The 16,624-nt window shown below is 34.9% G+C and overlaps 1 protein-coding gene across 8 annotated transcripts in view; it reads right to left on the bottom strand.

Annotated features, from left to right (window-relative positions):
• LOC117169010 (prostasin) overlaps positions 1 to 16,624 on the bottom strand; it is a 297,259-nt gene that overhangs the window by 72,507 nt on the left and 208,128 nt on the right. For all 8 annotated transcript variants that reach the window (XM_033355110.1, XM_033355118.1, XM_033355065.1 and 5 more), the window contains 2 exons: positions 15,347 to 15,481; positions 14,210 to 14,434 (listed from right to left, as the gene is read on the bottom strand). In XM_033355110.1, coding sequence (XP_033211001.1) covers positions 14,210 to 14,434; positions 15,347 to 15,481 — 360 coding nt within the window. The remainder of the gene's footprint in view (positions 1 to 14,209; positions 14,435 to 15,346; positions 15,482 to 16,624) is intronic.

Here is a 16,624-nt window from a genome sequence, read left to right as displayed (position 1 = left end):
CTACCTCTTTCAATTTCACTTTGGGATCATTCAACATCATATCATGGATTTTTTCGACATTTTCTGGTGTAGTGACCTCTTTTGGGCGTCCAGATCGTTCAGAATCAACTGTGCTCGTACGGCCACAACGAAGCTCGGTAAACCACTTATGAATCGTTCCAATCGACGATGCAGAGCCCGGATAATACTTATCCAGCTTGGCCTTGGTCTCGGATATCGTTTTCTTGCGAAGATAGTAGTGTTTGATCAAAACTCGAAACTCAGATTTTTCCATATTAAAAAAAAACTCTGAGGTTAGTCGCTTCTCAGTGCTGTAAGTTGTAAATGCGTAAACATAAATGGCTGAAGTTTTGGCAGGCGTCATTTGAAGGATCAAGCTCGACGAAAATGGTTCACATTAGTGAATACTAATGCCATCTCTTAGAATTTTCAGATACTTATCAGACTGCCTAGTAAATGTTATTATGCCAAACAGGGAAATATTAAAATAATTTTTGATGCTAATTTTCCTAGGTCCGTCCACTCAGCGCCGCCACCAAGGCAAATTATAAAATGGAATACGCCATATTTTTCTGCTTTTTTTGCTAATTTTATGCTAAAAAAAAATTTTTTTGTTCTTTAAACTTCGGAGAAAAGGGTGCCAGCGCTAGCAGAACGTCCACTCAGCGCCGCCACCTACGAAAACTCACTAAAAATGATTATAATGCGATAAACAATGAGTGGAGATTTTTTTATTTTTTTCCTCTATGATGACATATATTACGTTTTGCAAAAAAACTACCCCTAAGTCTTACACAACTACCTCCGAGATCAAGAAAGTTTTCAAAATGGGAAAACTACCTTCAATAATGTAAACATGATTAAGGGCTTCAAATTAATTACATGGCACTTGAAAATTTCGCCCTCTTTATAATTTTCCCAAAACTACCATCTCACGTGAACGTATGCAGCAGAACATTTATATGTATGAAAAAAGCATTAAAAATAATCAAACTTAGAAGAAACTGTTAGTTGATATTTTTTTGCTCTTTTTTTGCTCTGCGATAATATATAATGTGTTCCCCAAAAACTACCCCTAGGTCATACATACATACCCCTCGTCATTAAAAACATTTTAAAAATTGTAAAACCACCTTGAACAATGTAAAAATGATTTAGAACTCCAAATTAATTACATGGCACTTCAAAATTTCCCTTTTATTATAATTTCCCCGAAACTACCCTTACACGTGAACCTTTGCAGCGGAACATATATATGTATGAAAAAAGCATACAAAATAATAAAACTTAGAAAACACTGTTAGTTGATGTTTTTTGCTTTTTTTTGCTCTCTGATAATATATAATGCGCTCCCGAAAAACTACATCTAAGTCATACATACTCACCCCTCGTGATCAAAAACGTTTTGAAAGTTAAAAAACCACCTTGAACAATATAAAATTATTTAGGACTCAAAATTAATAACATAAAACTTGAAAATTTCTCTCTCATTAGAATTTCCCCCGAAACTATTCTTCCACGTGAACCTATGCAGCGGAACATATATATGTATGAAAAAAGCATACAAAATAATAAAACTTAGAAAACACTGTTAGTCGCTATTTTTTTTCTCTTTTTTTGCTCTTCGATAATGTATAATACGTAACACAAAAACTACCCCTAAGTCATACTTAACCTCCCCTCGTCATCAGAAACGTTTCAAAACTTAAAAAACCACCTTGAAAAATATAAAAATTATTTAAGACTCAAAATTAACAGCATGAAACTTGCAGATTTCTCTATCATTATAATTTCCCCCGAAACTACCCTTCCACGTCAAACTATGCAGCGGAACATATATATGTATGAAAAAAGCATACAAAGTAATAAAACTTAGAAAACACTGTTAGTCGATATTTTTTTGCTCTTTTTTGCTCTTCGATAATGTATAATACGTTACCCAAAAACTTCGCCTAAGTCATATATAACCTCCCCTCGTCATCAGAAACGTTTTGAAAGTTGGAAAACCACGTTGAATAATGGGAAAATTATTTAGAACACCAAATTAATTGCATGACACTTGAGAATTTCCCTCTTTTTATAATTTCGACAAAAAACTCTTCTTCCACTTAGGGGTAGTTTTTGGGGAATGCATTATATATTATCGCAGAGCAAAAAAACAGCAAAAAAATATCAACCAACAGTTTCTTCTAAGTTTGATTATTTTTAATGCTTTTTTCATACACATAAATGTTCTGCTGCATACTTTCACGTGGAAGGGTAGTTTTGGGGAAATTATAAAGAGGGCGAAATTTTCAAGTGTCATGTAATTAATTTGAAGCCCTAAATCATATTTATATTGTTGAAGGTAGTTTTCCCATTTTGAAAACTTTTTTGATCCCGGGGGTAGTTGTGTAAGATTTATGGGTAGTTTTTTGGGAAACGTAATATATGTCATCATAAAGCAAAAAAAAAGCAAAAAATCTCCACTTATTATTTATCACATTATAATCATTTTTAGTTTGTTTTCGTAGGTGGCGGCGCTGAGTGGACGTCCTGCTAGCGCCGCCACCATTTTTTCCGAAGTTTAAGGAGCAAAAAAATTTTTTTTTAGCATAATATTAGCAAAAAAAAAAGAAAAAAATATGGCGTATTCCATTTTATTATTTGCCTTGGTGGCGGCGCTGAGTGGACAGACCTAATTTTCCCGATCACTAAGCATTTTTATGGAAAACGAAAAAAATATATTTCGGTCTTGGGTTGAATTAGGAGCTCTCTAGATTTCCTCTCGTTTTCCTATAAAAATGATCAGTAATCGATAATATTACTATGAAAAATTACCTTTGAATGCATTATTTTCGATTTTCTAAAATGTTGCTTCTAAAACTGACCCTAATACTTCATGTTTAACACTTTCTTGATGTTTTGTGAAAAATCATTTTTAAAACATCCAAATTTCTTGAAGGCTGCATAAAAGACTGTATACTTTTGAGAGTAAGACGTTTTTTTACTTGAAACTATAGAATTGGATTATCATTCGGATTCTCTTTAGTCGACAAAAATAATTTTTTTAAAAATCGTCTTGTTTTTATAGCGTCTGATTACACCTTAAAACTTAAAACTGCTTCATTACAAAATCTTTTATAATAGGTACACAATGAAGGTAAACTCAGTAATTCAAGTGATGTGTCCTGAATCTCCGTATGTATTCGAGAGGCCGATCCTACTTAAAGCATAATCAACCCGATCCCATTGAGCTATGGGTTTTTGAACTGATCTATTGATTTTAATTTAACTGAGATCATTTTTTAAACATTAATCTTACCTTATTATCCATTTCATCTTCTTTCGACTCTTCTTCGTCGACGTCATCAGTTACTCCATCAGAATTTGTATCCTGTAATTTGTAATGACTTGATTTTTATGGCACAGGCATGATAAAGTCGTTTTTAGACACCCCAATTTAAAAGAGCGATTGTGAGTAGCCATTGGACTAACATGAAGGGATAAAATACGACAAATTACTTATAAATTATTATAAATAACCGATAAATTCACATAAATTATAAAAAATTTCTGAATAACTTTAATTTCCGGAAATTTTCGAACATTTGAAATTTTTCGAAATTTATCTAATTACCACAGATTTAAAAAGTTCAAAAATGCTGTGGAATTTATGGTGTCCAGATTTTTTTTATTTTTCGTTTTTCTTTATATCAGTGCTGGAAAAAATATTGTATGGGGCGCGTTCGCTAACTTTTTTTGGCTCAAGAATCTAGAAGAGTTCTCTAATCCTTTTATTTGTTGTTCAGTTTTGCATACTTAATGTAAACGAAACTTTAAATTTTAATTGTCAAATATAAGGGTCACTTCATCTACTTTCCTCATCTTGTTTGTATCCCTATTATCTTCCACACTCTTATTTTCTGAATACTCGGAGTCTTTCTACTTGTCACTCTGAAAACATTAACTAATAATTAAATCATTTTTAGTAAATTAATTGATTACCATCTCACAAGAAGGATAGAAGTAAAATAAATCTTTTTAAATTTTGCCACCAAAGAAGAGTTCGGAGACGTCCGTTGGTATATTCGCTGTCATTCGCTAAATTTTTAAGACAAAATCTTCATTATTGCAGAAAAAGGACGGGGGAACCTAACACTGGTAAAATCGATAATTTTCTAAGTGTAACATGCCCTTAATTAAGGGTACTATTAATTAAAAGTGCCAAGAAAGGTGCAATGTGATTATTATATAGTTAGCGATAAATAAGCCTAAATCCATTTCAAAACAAGCAGCTTCTACACTTGCCAATTTCTTGTTGAATTTGAACTTTAAAATAAAAAATAATCTTGCCAGTTTGATGTGGGCTGAATAACTTCTGTTGCGAGGTTTTTCCTTTATAAAATATTGAGTATATATTAGCGGGGGGGGGGGGGGGGGGCACTGCCCCTGTGGCCACAAGGGCACCGCCGCCTCAACATTTGAGGCTGGGTGAATTTTTTTCCTAAAAACCTCATTTTTGAATTTTTCTCGTAAATCATGCAAGATATTGCAAAAGAGTGATAGATATATTTTACAGAACTTTTATTAGATAATCAAACCTTTTTAAACTTTTTCTGTGTCCGCCAGTACTTTGCGAAAAAAAATTACGCAGGGGCGGCGGAACGCAGGTTATCTGTCCTTCTCGCTCCTTAACAAGTGGAAATTTAAAGGTACTAGAGTAAGTGTGACACAAATATATGGAAAACCGTCAATTGTTTTCCATATATTTGTGTCTTGCTTACTCTATTTCTTTTACATGCACACTTCTTAAGGAGCGAGGAAGACAGAAAACCTGCGATCCGCCGCGCCTGATAAATTAGAATGAATGAAAAAAACCAATGAAATCAATAACATACAAATAAAAAGTTGACTTACCAGCAACGAAGGAGAGGACTGCAACGTAGAATTTCGCACCGAATTTTACCTTAAACGAAATCATTTTTATTTGGTTGGCGTCGAACATCACAACTCGACTCAGTGGCACGATTTCACACTTCATGTTTTCTTTTTTCACTTTTGCACGCACTAACGTACTTAAGGTACAACATGCCATCTCGAAGTCCCACGCTTCCCCTTGAGATGATATATCCTACAGTACACTTTCAGAATTTTCGCAAAAATGTTTTTATGTAAAAGTAATTTTTGGAGATTGTAATTCCTGCATGAAATAATTGTTCATCAAGCCACTTTAAACTGATAAATAGTGCTACCAGTTAGATGAGTACATTTTTTTAATCTTTTACGAACCTAACAATTTACGAAATTATAAAACTGATATCGCGCGTGCACGTGTTTGTTGCTGGCCGGTTTCACTCGCGTTGGTTATACGACATAGGCAACTGTGTGGTCTTTGCTGCAACTGAGAAAAGCGGCGGTTGCTTCACGCACCAATGTGCCCCAAACTACGCGCTCCGAAAGTAGTGCTATCTAAAAAAGCTTACATCTTTCGATGTAGACAAAAATATTGCAACATATAAATATATGAATATTTGTAAAAATATACATGTAAATTTTATTAAATTGGAGAGGAATTTGCAATAATGAATAACCCTATGCAATTTGAAAGGAACTAAAGAAGGGAATCATACTATTTCATTTGCACGATTTGAAATAAATGTGCACACATCACGTGACTTCAAACAACCAATAAGAAATGTGCATTCAGCTCTGCGCTGTTTTCACTGTTTATACTGAGAGTATACACTGAATATACTGTATATAGTTACGTATTATATATCATTGTGACACTGTTTATTATCATATATGTAATCTATATTTATAACTGCCTATACCTTACAATGTGTGGCGCGTGACAAAATATAACAGTGCGGATATATATTTCTGTCTCACATAGCGCACAGATCTTTCTCAGAGAAGTGCGCGTGCGCCAAGAACCATGGGGGTACTGGAAGAGGAGGAACAGTAGAGTATTACATATATGTTTATATTATTGTATTAAGATAAAGTGTTTTGATAAATTAAAGATGACTTGAAAAAGTTGTGAAAAGAAGTGAACGACTTACAGTTCCTGATTGATCATTGTGCTCATCGGTTAATACAGTTTTGTAGGTGAATTGCAATTTTGTGTGTAAATAAAAATTTTTTAGTTTAAGGTTAGGTTTCGATAATTTACCCTCTATATGATGAATTTTGTTTTTGGAGGCGATGAAAGAAAGCCATTAGAAATGAGTGATGATAATAACTCACCACAATAACCAAAAAAGCGTTATTCTTACTTCTCTGCTGGCCGTGAAGTTTTACATCCAGAAACAGTCCGACGACAGAGAATCGAGTTAAATGCAGGTAATTTAAAATGATGGTAGAATTATATTTCCATTCTTATTGCGTTTCTACCAGTAATAATGCTGAGCAGGTATTTTACCCCTTTGTTTACCAATTTTCCTAATAATATTAGAAATGAATACGAATTAATTACAAATTTTTTAATTTTTATATTTCTCTAAAGATAAAAAGAAGCAGTGACACTATGCGTCCCTCCATTAGGTTTCTTCTCGATTAATTAATTTTGTTGAAGTATTAGCCTTTCTTTAATCATTTGAACTCAGGCAAATACAGTTTTTTTTTGTCAGCCATTTTTAATCCTTTAATAATATATCGATAAATGATGTAGACTATAAAAAAGTTGTCGAGAAATTTTCTTAAAATTTGGTATTCAAAATAAGACAAGTATTTAACTTTTTCTTTGGAAATCAGATAGAACTTCGAGTTTTTTTTTCGAATTCGGAGTCATCAAGGCAATCGTTTTCGGACATGAACGAAAACAGTCTCTTAGTGTAAGTTTCGACATAGTTCCAGATAGGGCTGGATAAGTTCCCGTCAGGCAAATAATTCAATTTTTTATTTCCGATGTTCGCTTCAAATGCGGATAGATCCAGATAGAAACCCGTTTTTTGACTCAAACAAATAGTCTTCTAATGCAAGTTCCGAGAACATTCCAGATAGGGCGCTATACGTTCCCGCCAGGCAAAAAATTCTATTTACTATTTCTGATGTTCGCTTCAAATGCGGATAGATCCAGATAGAAAACCGTTTCCGTGTTTAGACGAAAACAGTCTTCTAATGTGAGTTTCGAGAAAGTTATATATAGGGCCGTATAAGATTTCGTCGGACAATAATTCAATTTTCTCTTTTCGATGTTCACTTCAAAGCCGGATAGATCCAGCTAGAGAACCGTTTTTAGACAAACGACGTCCTCTAATTTAAGTTCCGACATAGTTCCAGATAGGGTCGTATGAGATTTCGTCGGGAGAACAATTCAATTTTTTGCTTACGATGTTCGGTTCAAAGCCGTAGAGAACTGAATAGAAACCCGTTTTTAGACAAACCAAAACATCTTCTCTCCGACAAAGTTCCAGATAGGGCCGCATAAGATTTTATCAGACAAATAATATTCAATTTTCTATTTCCGAAGTTCGTTTCAAAGCCGGATGGATCCAGATAGGAAACCGTTTTTAGACAAACGAAAACAGTCTTCTAATTTAAGTTCCGATATAGTTCCAGGTAGGGCCGCCTGAGATTTCGTCGGGCGAATAGTTGAATTTTATTCACGATGTTCGCTTCAAATCCGTATAGAACCGGATAGAAAACTATTTTCGAACCTAGATGAAAAGTCTTGTAACAGAAGTTCCGACGACGTTCCAGATAGGACCGCATAAGATTCCGTCGGTCAAATAATTCAATTTTCTGTTTCCAATGTTTGCCTCAAAGCCGGATAGATCTAAATAGAAAACAGTTCTTGGACTTAGATGAAAAGAGTCTTCGTATTTAAATTCCGACAAAGACTATCGGACTCTATCGGATCCTATCCGTCATTTTAAGAAGGGATGTTTCTCAGGAAAATAAAAGAAGAAATCGAAAAACTATTAAAATTAGGCATTATTCAATGTTTAAATAGTGCATATATAAATCCATTGGTTATTATGACTAAAAAAGATGGATCAGTTCGCTTTCCTACATGAAGAAAGATGTTACGAATTTAAAGTTACATCCTTTGGATTCAAAACGAGAACTGCGGCTTTAGTTAGGGCTTTAGATCTGGTTTTAAGAAGAATAGGAGGCTTTTTAATTACTTTTATCGATTACATGCTATGTATATCAATTTGAAAAATCTCACTTTTTCGTCCAGAGTTAAATTTTTTGGGACACATCCGCACTCCTTTAGAAATAAAACCAAGGACTTTAAAGGAACTGAGGGGATTTTTAGGGATTATAAAATATTATACAAAATTCACTAATGAACATGCCCAAGAAATTGTCCCTCTACTTGAATTATTGAGAGTAGGAAACAAATGGATCTGGGACCAAGAAAAATATGATGTTTTTAAAAAAGTCAAGGGACCGTTTTGTGAATTCGTTATTTTAACGTACCCAGATCTCAAGAAGCCATTCTAACTTCCAACGGATGACAGTGACGTAGCACTAGGGGCCGTACTATACAAATGAAAAAGAAGAACATTTACCAATCTCGTTCGCAAGCCGTACATTGAAAGGATCTGAATTATCGTATTATGCTACTGAAAAAGAATTGCTCGCAATAGTATGGGCACTTTTAAAATGCAGGTCTTATGTGTTTGGGGCGAAATTCATTATCCGCGCAGATCACAAAGCACTAGTTTTTCTTAAAAAATACAAATTAGTGAGAGGAAGATTGACGAGATGGATTATGGCAATCTAAGACTATTGTTTCGAAATAGAATATTGTGAAGGTAAAAATAATATAGTAGCTGATGTTCTAAGTAAAATACCCTCTAAAGAATCAGATTATCCTTTCGATTTAAACGAAGGAAAAATATTTTTATATGCAATAGAAAGGAGACCATCATCTGAACTAAGGAAACATTTGAAAAATCTCATAATTAGACAAAAGGAGAATCCTACCCTAAGAAAACGACTGCAGGAAATTAAAGAAGGTGACACTAAAAAATTTGAAATTAACCACAAAAAACGGAAAGAAATTATGTTCACCCAGCAGTATAATATACAGTGTGAATGATGAATGCCACGAACTCTACGCGCACGTAGGAGCTCAAAGAGTATTTAAAATGTTAAACGAGTATTTCTATTATCCTCATTTTGCCAAAGTAATAGGGAAAAGGATAGCAAGTTGTGACTCTTGTCAGAAAAACAAAGTAAAAAAACAGAGGAAATTATAACCCGAGGAGTGATTGGTATACTAGGCTTTATCAAAAGGTCTAGGGTTAAATACTGAGCTCATGCACTAGACGCTTTCTCCCTCGACTTCTCGCTTTTTACGATCTCGTACTACTGTAGTACTGTCTCTAAAGACAGTGGCCGCCTACGGACCGAAATTTTCCCTTTGTCCCACTTTATTTCACTTCTCACAGTCCGTGCAAATACCCTTTTTACTACATTAAAATCCCTTAACACAACAAGAACCACCCTTGCACGCCTCGAAGTCTCAACCTCCTGACCACAAGCTCCCCTGATCTTTTGCCAACATAAACTCACTTTCTCTATTTAACCAAATCCCACCTCACAGCTACGCTGAAAATTAATTTTCATCATTTCAGTTCACCCCTGATATTTCTGTATTCCTATATTTATTCCTATATTTCTATAGTTAATTTCCTATAGTAAATATCCTATCTTTTTTAGGGGCATTGATATCTCTCACTCTTTTTCTTTTCCTTTTCAGTGATCGGATTCAGTCGGCCGGAGTCGAAAATTCAATTACGAATAACGTTCGTTTGTTGAAGTCTTATAGAACAACATCAGGCCTCGATTGTTTATTGTAGCAAGACATCATTTTTAGCTATATTATTTTAATTATTATTATTGTTATTTGATGTTTGGAGCGAAACTCTAAAGTCACATTAAGGTTAATCTTAAGAATTTAGGATTAATTCGTAGGGTAATTTTGTTTGTTATTTATGACCTTGTCTTACTATTCTTCTCAACCAGGGACATGGAGCGATTTTGGAAACTCTGTGAGGCCGACAGCGAAATTCGATCGCTCGCCGTCATCTTCAAAACTTAGAATCGGAATTCGTATTTGAATCTATTGTCCGCCTTTCCGTTTGCTGGCTCCAATATTCTTGGAACCTGGCTGGTAACCTTGGATGCCTCTAGAGCCAGGGATTCTTTCGGTTTCAAGACTTCCACGATGAAGATACGAAGCAGGTCCGGTCGTCGTAGACTTGTCGTATGTTTTGCCAATGCGGACATTCGCTGCAGAGAGGACGGGAGCTTCCTCATTTACCAGAAATGCTTTGGGACTACACTGTAGATATTTTTATTCAGATGCAGACTACCATTCGAGTTGTCCCTGCATCTCCTCTTAGACGGGCGCCACGAGCAGAAAGAGCAGGTCAAATTCAAACCAACGGATCTCAGGACAGCGCCGAGCAAGTAGCCAATCATCGCCGTGCCAAAGAAACTCACCCGTAGGTGACGATACGACGTGCTCGTTTGATTTTACAGTAGTAATTAGCTTCCATGTTAACTCACTTAGATGAGGTAAGTTCTACTAATTCTCACACTGTAAGGCTGAAAATTCTTGTGGACTGGCACATTCGAGTAAATTTGATTATTTTACTGATTTGTGTTTCACTTGAGTTAAATATTTCGAACATGAGGAACTTCTCGAGTCACCAAGGCTCTCTGGGTTTTATATCTATTTCCAATGGATTATTAAACATGGAAAAATCGGTATCTGTTACCGTTACTTCAATTATTCGCTCTTTTTAGACGTCATCGATAACATGTACTCGAAAAAATGTAGGGTATCTTTTATTTTCTATAAAAAATAATGTACAAGAAATAATATAATAAATGTGCCAACAAATTTGAATGGTAACCCTGATTATGAGTTATTAACGGACAAGACGCGAGTTTCGGTCAAGCAAACCTTTCTATAAATATCTTAAAACACCCTTTTACTATTTCTCGTCAGAGGGCTGGCGGTAGCCCGGGCGTAACAATCCTGCCCACGTTCATTTTGGTTATTTTTTAGTTTCTGATTGGAGCATGCGCATCTGGCGCTCAAGAAACAAAAAGTTAAGTATAGTATACTTTTAAGATTTCGCGATTTTAGCTAAGGGACGTGAGAAGGTAATAACAGCCCTTGTCAAAAGAGCAAACTGTCCCTCTCAAAGTGTTGGCCGCTACCCTGCCCTGCCGAACATTCCGAGGGAGATAGAGTCAATTGTCCGAAAGGAGAAGTGCCACATTTTAAGGAACTAAGATCTTTAGACAGCAGTCTCCGTTACACGCGCGAGGCCTGAAATCGTTCTCTTGTGATCGAATTCTCGGCTCCGACCAACTGCAACATCACTGCCAAGGAGAATAAGAAGGAGAGGTATCAATACCTCAAAAGGGAGATTCATCGAGTGTACCCAAAAATATTCGGTTAAAGTATTTTTTCTTGTGATCGATGCTCTCAGAAGTACAAAGCTATATCTGGTTCGTAACCTTAAAGCCATAACTGCTTGCGAAAAAATGCTAAGGCACCTGCGAGATGGAAACAGAAAGCTGTCACCCTTGGGTCGCCTCGTGTCCTAAAGACACACGAGGGTCCTACTGGGAGCATATGTCATTTTTACATGACAGTTGCCCCTAATGGAACCCTACAGTGGTTGTTTAACTCTTTTTTCAAATTATACATATATAATGTATGTATAGTTCTCTTTAAGCGAAGAATTTGGCAGTGAGTTTCTTTAATTTTTTTTTTTTATTAATTTTGTATTCATTGAAAATATATATTTAACTTTTTAATAAATTTCGAAGCACTTGCTATCTTTGAAAATATAGAAAACTCATCATGCATATAGTTACATAAATCCTAAAAAATAATTTTAAACGTAGATTACCGCATATGTGCTATTATTTTGCACACGAAAACACCTTAAATTATTGTTTTTTTAGCGGGTTGAAACTTAAAGGAATTATAGCACTAATAAACATATAATATTTCACCAACCCGGTTTTCAATATACAGGGGCTTGAAATTTTCACTTTTTCAGGTTTTGGACATATATGCAGATTAAAATAAAAATTGAGATGAACTCAAAACCATGGCAAGCCGCAGCTGGTTTTTTGATACATAATAGAAATTATATTACTTTTCGTTTTTTTAGACGATTTCAATCGACTTTACATTATCTTGTAAATTACAGTCAATAAAATCATGATTTTCTAATTAAATAATATTGAAGTACATACTATGAAGAAACGATTCCATGTTAGAAAATAAAAATTTGTTCATTATTTCACAAGTTATGCGCTTTTTATGTAGCCGTTATTCACTTGTTTGAAACGCGTTAAATATTACTCATGAAAAGTTTACTTTAAAACTCAATCACGGAGTAAGAAAAAGATCTTATTTTTATTTAATATGGCAATAAATTGCACATATACTACTAAGACTTAACTATAATTAAAAAATCCTAGGAAATGATAATAATTTGTCGAATTATGAATACCATTTTCCGATTTTTGACCACTGTGCGGCGATGCCATCGTTAGCCCTGTTCCAGAGAGTTCATGGCATCCATACACACTAGGGTGATCCTTATTTTTCTATTTTAGATTTTTTTGGTCACATCCCTCTATTTTTTGGAATAACCAACCAAATTATCTTCACTCAATTTGAGCAAATTATGTTTATAAAAAAATGTGGCCCAAAGTAATCAAAGTTTATCATACCAGTAACATGGAGCAAAGTACAGTACATTTTCAAATGCAGTTTATTTTTGTATATTTTATTAGAGTCCTTTGGCTAAGTACAATGATGATCTTTAGACTACGTTAGGAAAATACACAAGAGCAGAAAATTTTTTGCTCTAAATTGACAAAATGGCGGACCCCTTACAGGCAGATTTATCTATTAGAAAGAACTTGATGTGAATATTTTTCTTCACAATAATGTAACTTTCTAATTAACACCTGAAAAGTTGTCATCGAGAAAAAAAGAAATAATGAGTTTTGAAAAAATGTGGGCAGCCGGCTTGATTTTTTTAAATTTTGAGTTTTAATTGTCATCATGTACTTTACAATAAATGAATCTGCCTCTTATAAGAATTTTACGATATCTCAAAAATAATTAGTGCAGACATATTTTTTCAATATAGTCTAAAGAGCATAACTTTACAGAGCCAAAGGATTTCGATGGAATCCTTTGCATGTTAATATTAACCGACTTCGCTCAAATTTGGTAGAAATAATTTTATTGTTTATTCCAACACAATAAGGGGGTGAGACCAAAGAAATTCAAAAGAAAAATCCACCAAAAGTAAATAAGGACCTCCCTAATGAACAATCTATGCCGCTTCTGCAATCGCTGCAACAAAAAGCTACAGACCAATTCCTGGACCAGAAGGAACACTAACTTTCAATTTAAACGTAAGACTCAAAATCTGGCTAAAATAGATGCCGCCCGCCTTGAGGATTGCTCGGTATTGTGAAACCTCTGGATCATCAATTGTTCAGCTTATGGTGCGACCATGATCCAATGCGCCTCTTTCCCGATCTTCCTGTTTCTGTCAAAATTTCGCCCAAGCCCGAGGAGATCGAGACTTTGCGGAGAGAGATTGACGAGGTTTAACTTTGCGACCTCATAACCTCTGAGAAGGAATGTCCATGAATCACTACCGAGGAGTTGAAGATGACTCTGAGGATCACGAAGAATTTCTTTGATTCTGGATTAGATGATATTAACTACTTCTGTTCGACGTACGTCATGTTCGTCATTGAATTTTTGGCATCAGCTGACAAGGAATCCACAGCCAAGGAGAATGGAAATAAAGAGATAAATTTTCGAATATTCTGATCATCAGTGCTTTTGGAGGTGCCAGGCTTTCCCTTGCTAGCAGCCTAAAAAGCATCCCTGTATTTCGAGTAAATGCTAAGACACTTTTCAGGAAAATGCGGAAGGGCATGGTCCTTGGGTTTCTTTTTGTCTTCGGCTCGACAGTTTTTCGGATTGTTTAATTGTGTCCCTCGGGGACTACAAGCACCTACCTTACGTTCGTGCTACGTGGTTACAGCTGAAACGTCACCACGATTTCGCTTGAAGTGGATGCAATTTTTTAGAATAGCACTCGCTCCAAGTGAAATCTCGCGGTTTTTTTATGACAATTTTCTAATATATATCACCTGCCGCTCATTTTTTGCTGCTTGTATTTATAAGTCGTTTGTGCATACTTACTTCAGCCTCGTGGAGAACATCTGTGCCAAAATCATCGTCTGGCCTAGATTTACCCCAACCAATGATAGTGCAACGCTGATTGGTAGGCAACGGTTGATTTGGCGTCGGAAGACAAGCGATACCTCGTGATGATGACGGCGTCAACGTTACTGGAAGACGTAAAAGGGCGACATCATTGTCAACCGTGTCGGCATCGTATTCTGGATGTATCATCATTGAGTCCACCTGTAATAGTAGGCAGTTAGATTCATAAATAATCTGACCTACTTTTTACGAGAGTACAAAATACTTGTTCAAAATCATAAACATAATCTCCTGCAATTAAAAAAAACGAATTTTTTTATATTGAAGCATTTCTAAAATTTGATTTTGTTTGCTTCAGATTGATGCTTAAAGATACTTTTATAGTACGAAGCTTAAATTCGAGTGGGGTATTTAGAAAAGTTATCAATTTATTCTTTGAACTCGTTTCAAATATTCTTTTTTAAATATGCATCGAAATCCACACCAATCGGAAATAAGCTCTACAATGTTAAAAGTCGTGTGTGATTCCGGCGTATCGTTACCCGGATCTCAAGGCACTTTTCATCCAAAGTTCAATCCAAATCAGGGATTGATATTTAAACTTGTAAATGAAACGTACACGAAATTTCAGTAAAGTGGGCGAATTATACATAAAACTATATGTGTAAAATCCTCTTAGGTGTCATAATAATGATCATTGATACTCGCATGATTACATGATTCTAGGAATTCACTTTGCAATATTTGAGGAGCTTTTTGTGATAAACGAATCCAGACATTGAAAACTATGTGTGAAAAAATTTAGGAACCGGGTTTAAATTTCAATATAATTTTTTATATACACTGGGACCTTGATTTTTTTAAACCTATTTTCTCATTTCTAATGCTGATAGCCTCCGAAGTTTTGTGTAGAAGACAACCACGGTTTCAAGAGAGAGGGCGTGATCATGATCTGTCAAGCGTGACAAACAACATGAGGGCTGCATTCTTAGTGCATGAGTTGCATCAAATGAGTGGCAAAAATCGAGGTCCCAGTGTAGTTTTTTTATTTAGTTTACTATATAGTTTTCTAAAGGGGATTCTTCAATAGGCATGTAATTTTAATAAACTTACCCGTAATTCTAATTCTGTACCCTCTTTGACAGTCAAGTCGTGTTCTCCAATTCGCACAAATAGACGTTTTCGGATGCAATGAGCAGCCGTAAGTACCCACCTTGGAGATACTAATGTTCCTCCACAAAAGGCTTCCTACATATTAATAGATGATAATCAATGGAGATTCCAAAATTGTTCATTTTAAAAGTGCTATCTATCTACCCATAGTCAACAATATATTTTTCCTGTGACCCATTTGTTAAGGTTTGATATCTTTGACTTATTATTTTTTAAATCTTTATAAATTTACAAATGAATTTGATAAAATTATGATATGATTCTAATTTTAAAGCTTGAGGCTGTTCTAAATGTGGAAATATTTTATGTCTCTTTATTTTCTTAATAAATGCAAAAATAATTGTAGATCAATAGATAGAATAAAATTTGAAATCTAGGCTATTTCAGAATGTATGGAAGCATAAAGTGACATAAAACAATAGTTATAGTTGTATAAAAATTTTAATAATTTACAATCCCTTTTATCAATGTTATTTTGTACTTCAATTGTCGTATGTAATGATATTAATAAACAGCGTTACAAATTAGTGACAACATTATAAAGTAAAATATTTTAAATTTAAATATTCCGCCCGCATGGCCGCTTGCGATTTTAGTTCCCGCAGGTCTTACATGAGCGCACGTGTGGCTCCATAAGCGACCATATTATAAATATTTGTCTCCAATTTTTAGCACGAGCTTTCACCCCCATGGATCCCGCTTCCTACAAAGTTTTTATTGTCAGGAACTACATACTAAATTTTGAAATCTTACTTCCAGGTATCTAACGTTAAAATCTGATGAAGAAGATGTACCGAAATAAGCAATTTTATATACAATATAAGCATTTTTTTGAATATATACATATTTAGTATTTGTTTACTTTTTCATATATATTGAATTTAAAATATTTATTTTACTACTCATTTATTACTAGCGACCTTATTTGAGTCGAAAACACCGGAATTCTCAGTGTACGACACTGTATACTTGAGTTCAAGCACCAGGGCTGGTTTAAAGTGGGCCGAAAGGGGTACACGGCCCCCCGACGCCAATACTTCAAGGGTGCTTTGACGCCCCTAGCAAAATGTATAGATTTATGAAAAGCCGTAGAGTCTAAATTAATTTTCTTCCGCATAGTGACCATATTAGGGTGAATTATTAGTTTGGACTTTGTACCCTCATCACTACGAGGGTTTTGTTACGACGAAGTGCATAACAGAAGACTGACCCAAGAAA

This window comes from Belonocnema kinseyi, chromosome 1 (genome assembly GCF_010883055.1).
Source record: "Belonocnema kinseyi isolate 2016_QV_RU_SX_M_011 chromosome 1, B_treatae_v1, whole genome shotgun sequence".
NCBI lineage: Eukaryota > Metazoa > Arthropoda > Insecta > Hymenoptera > Cynipidae > Belonocnema > Belonocnema kinseyi.
This window is presented reverse-complemented; position numbering and strand designations above follow the sequence as displayed.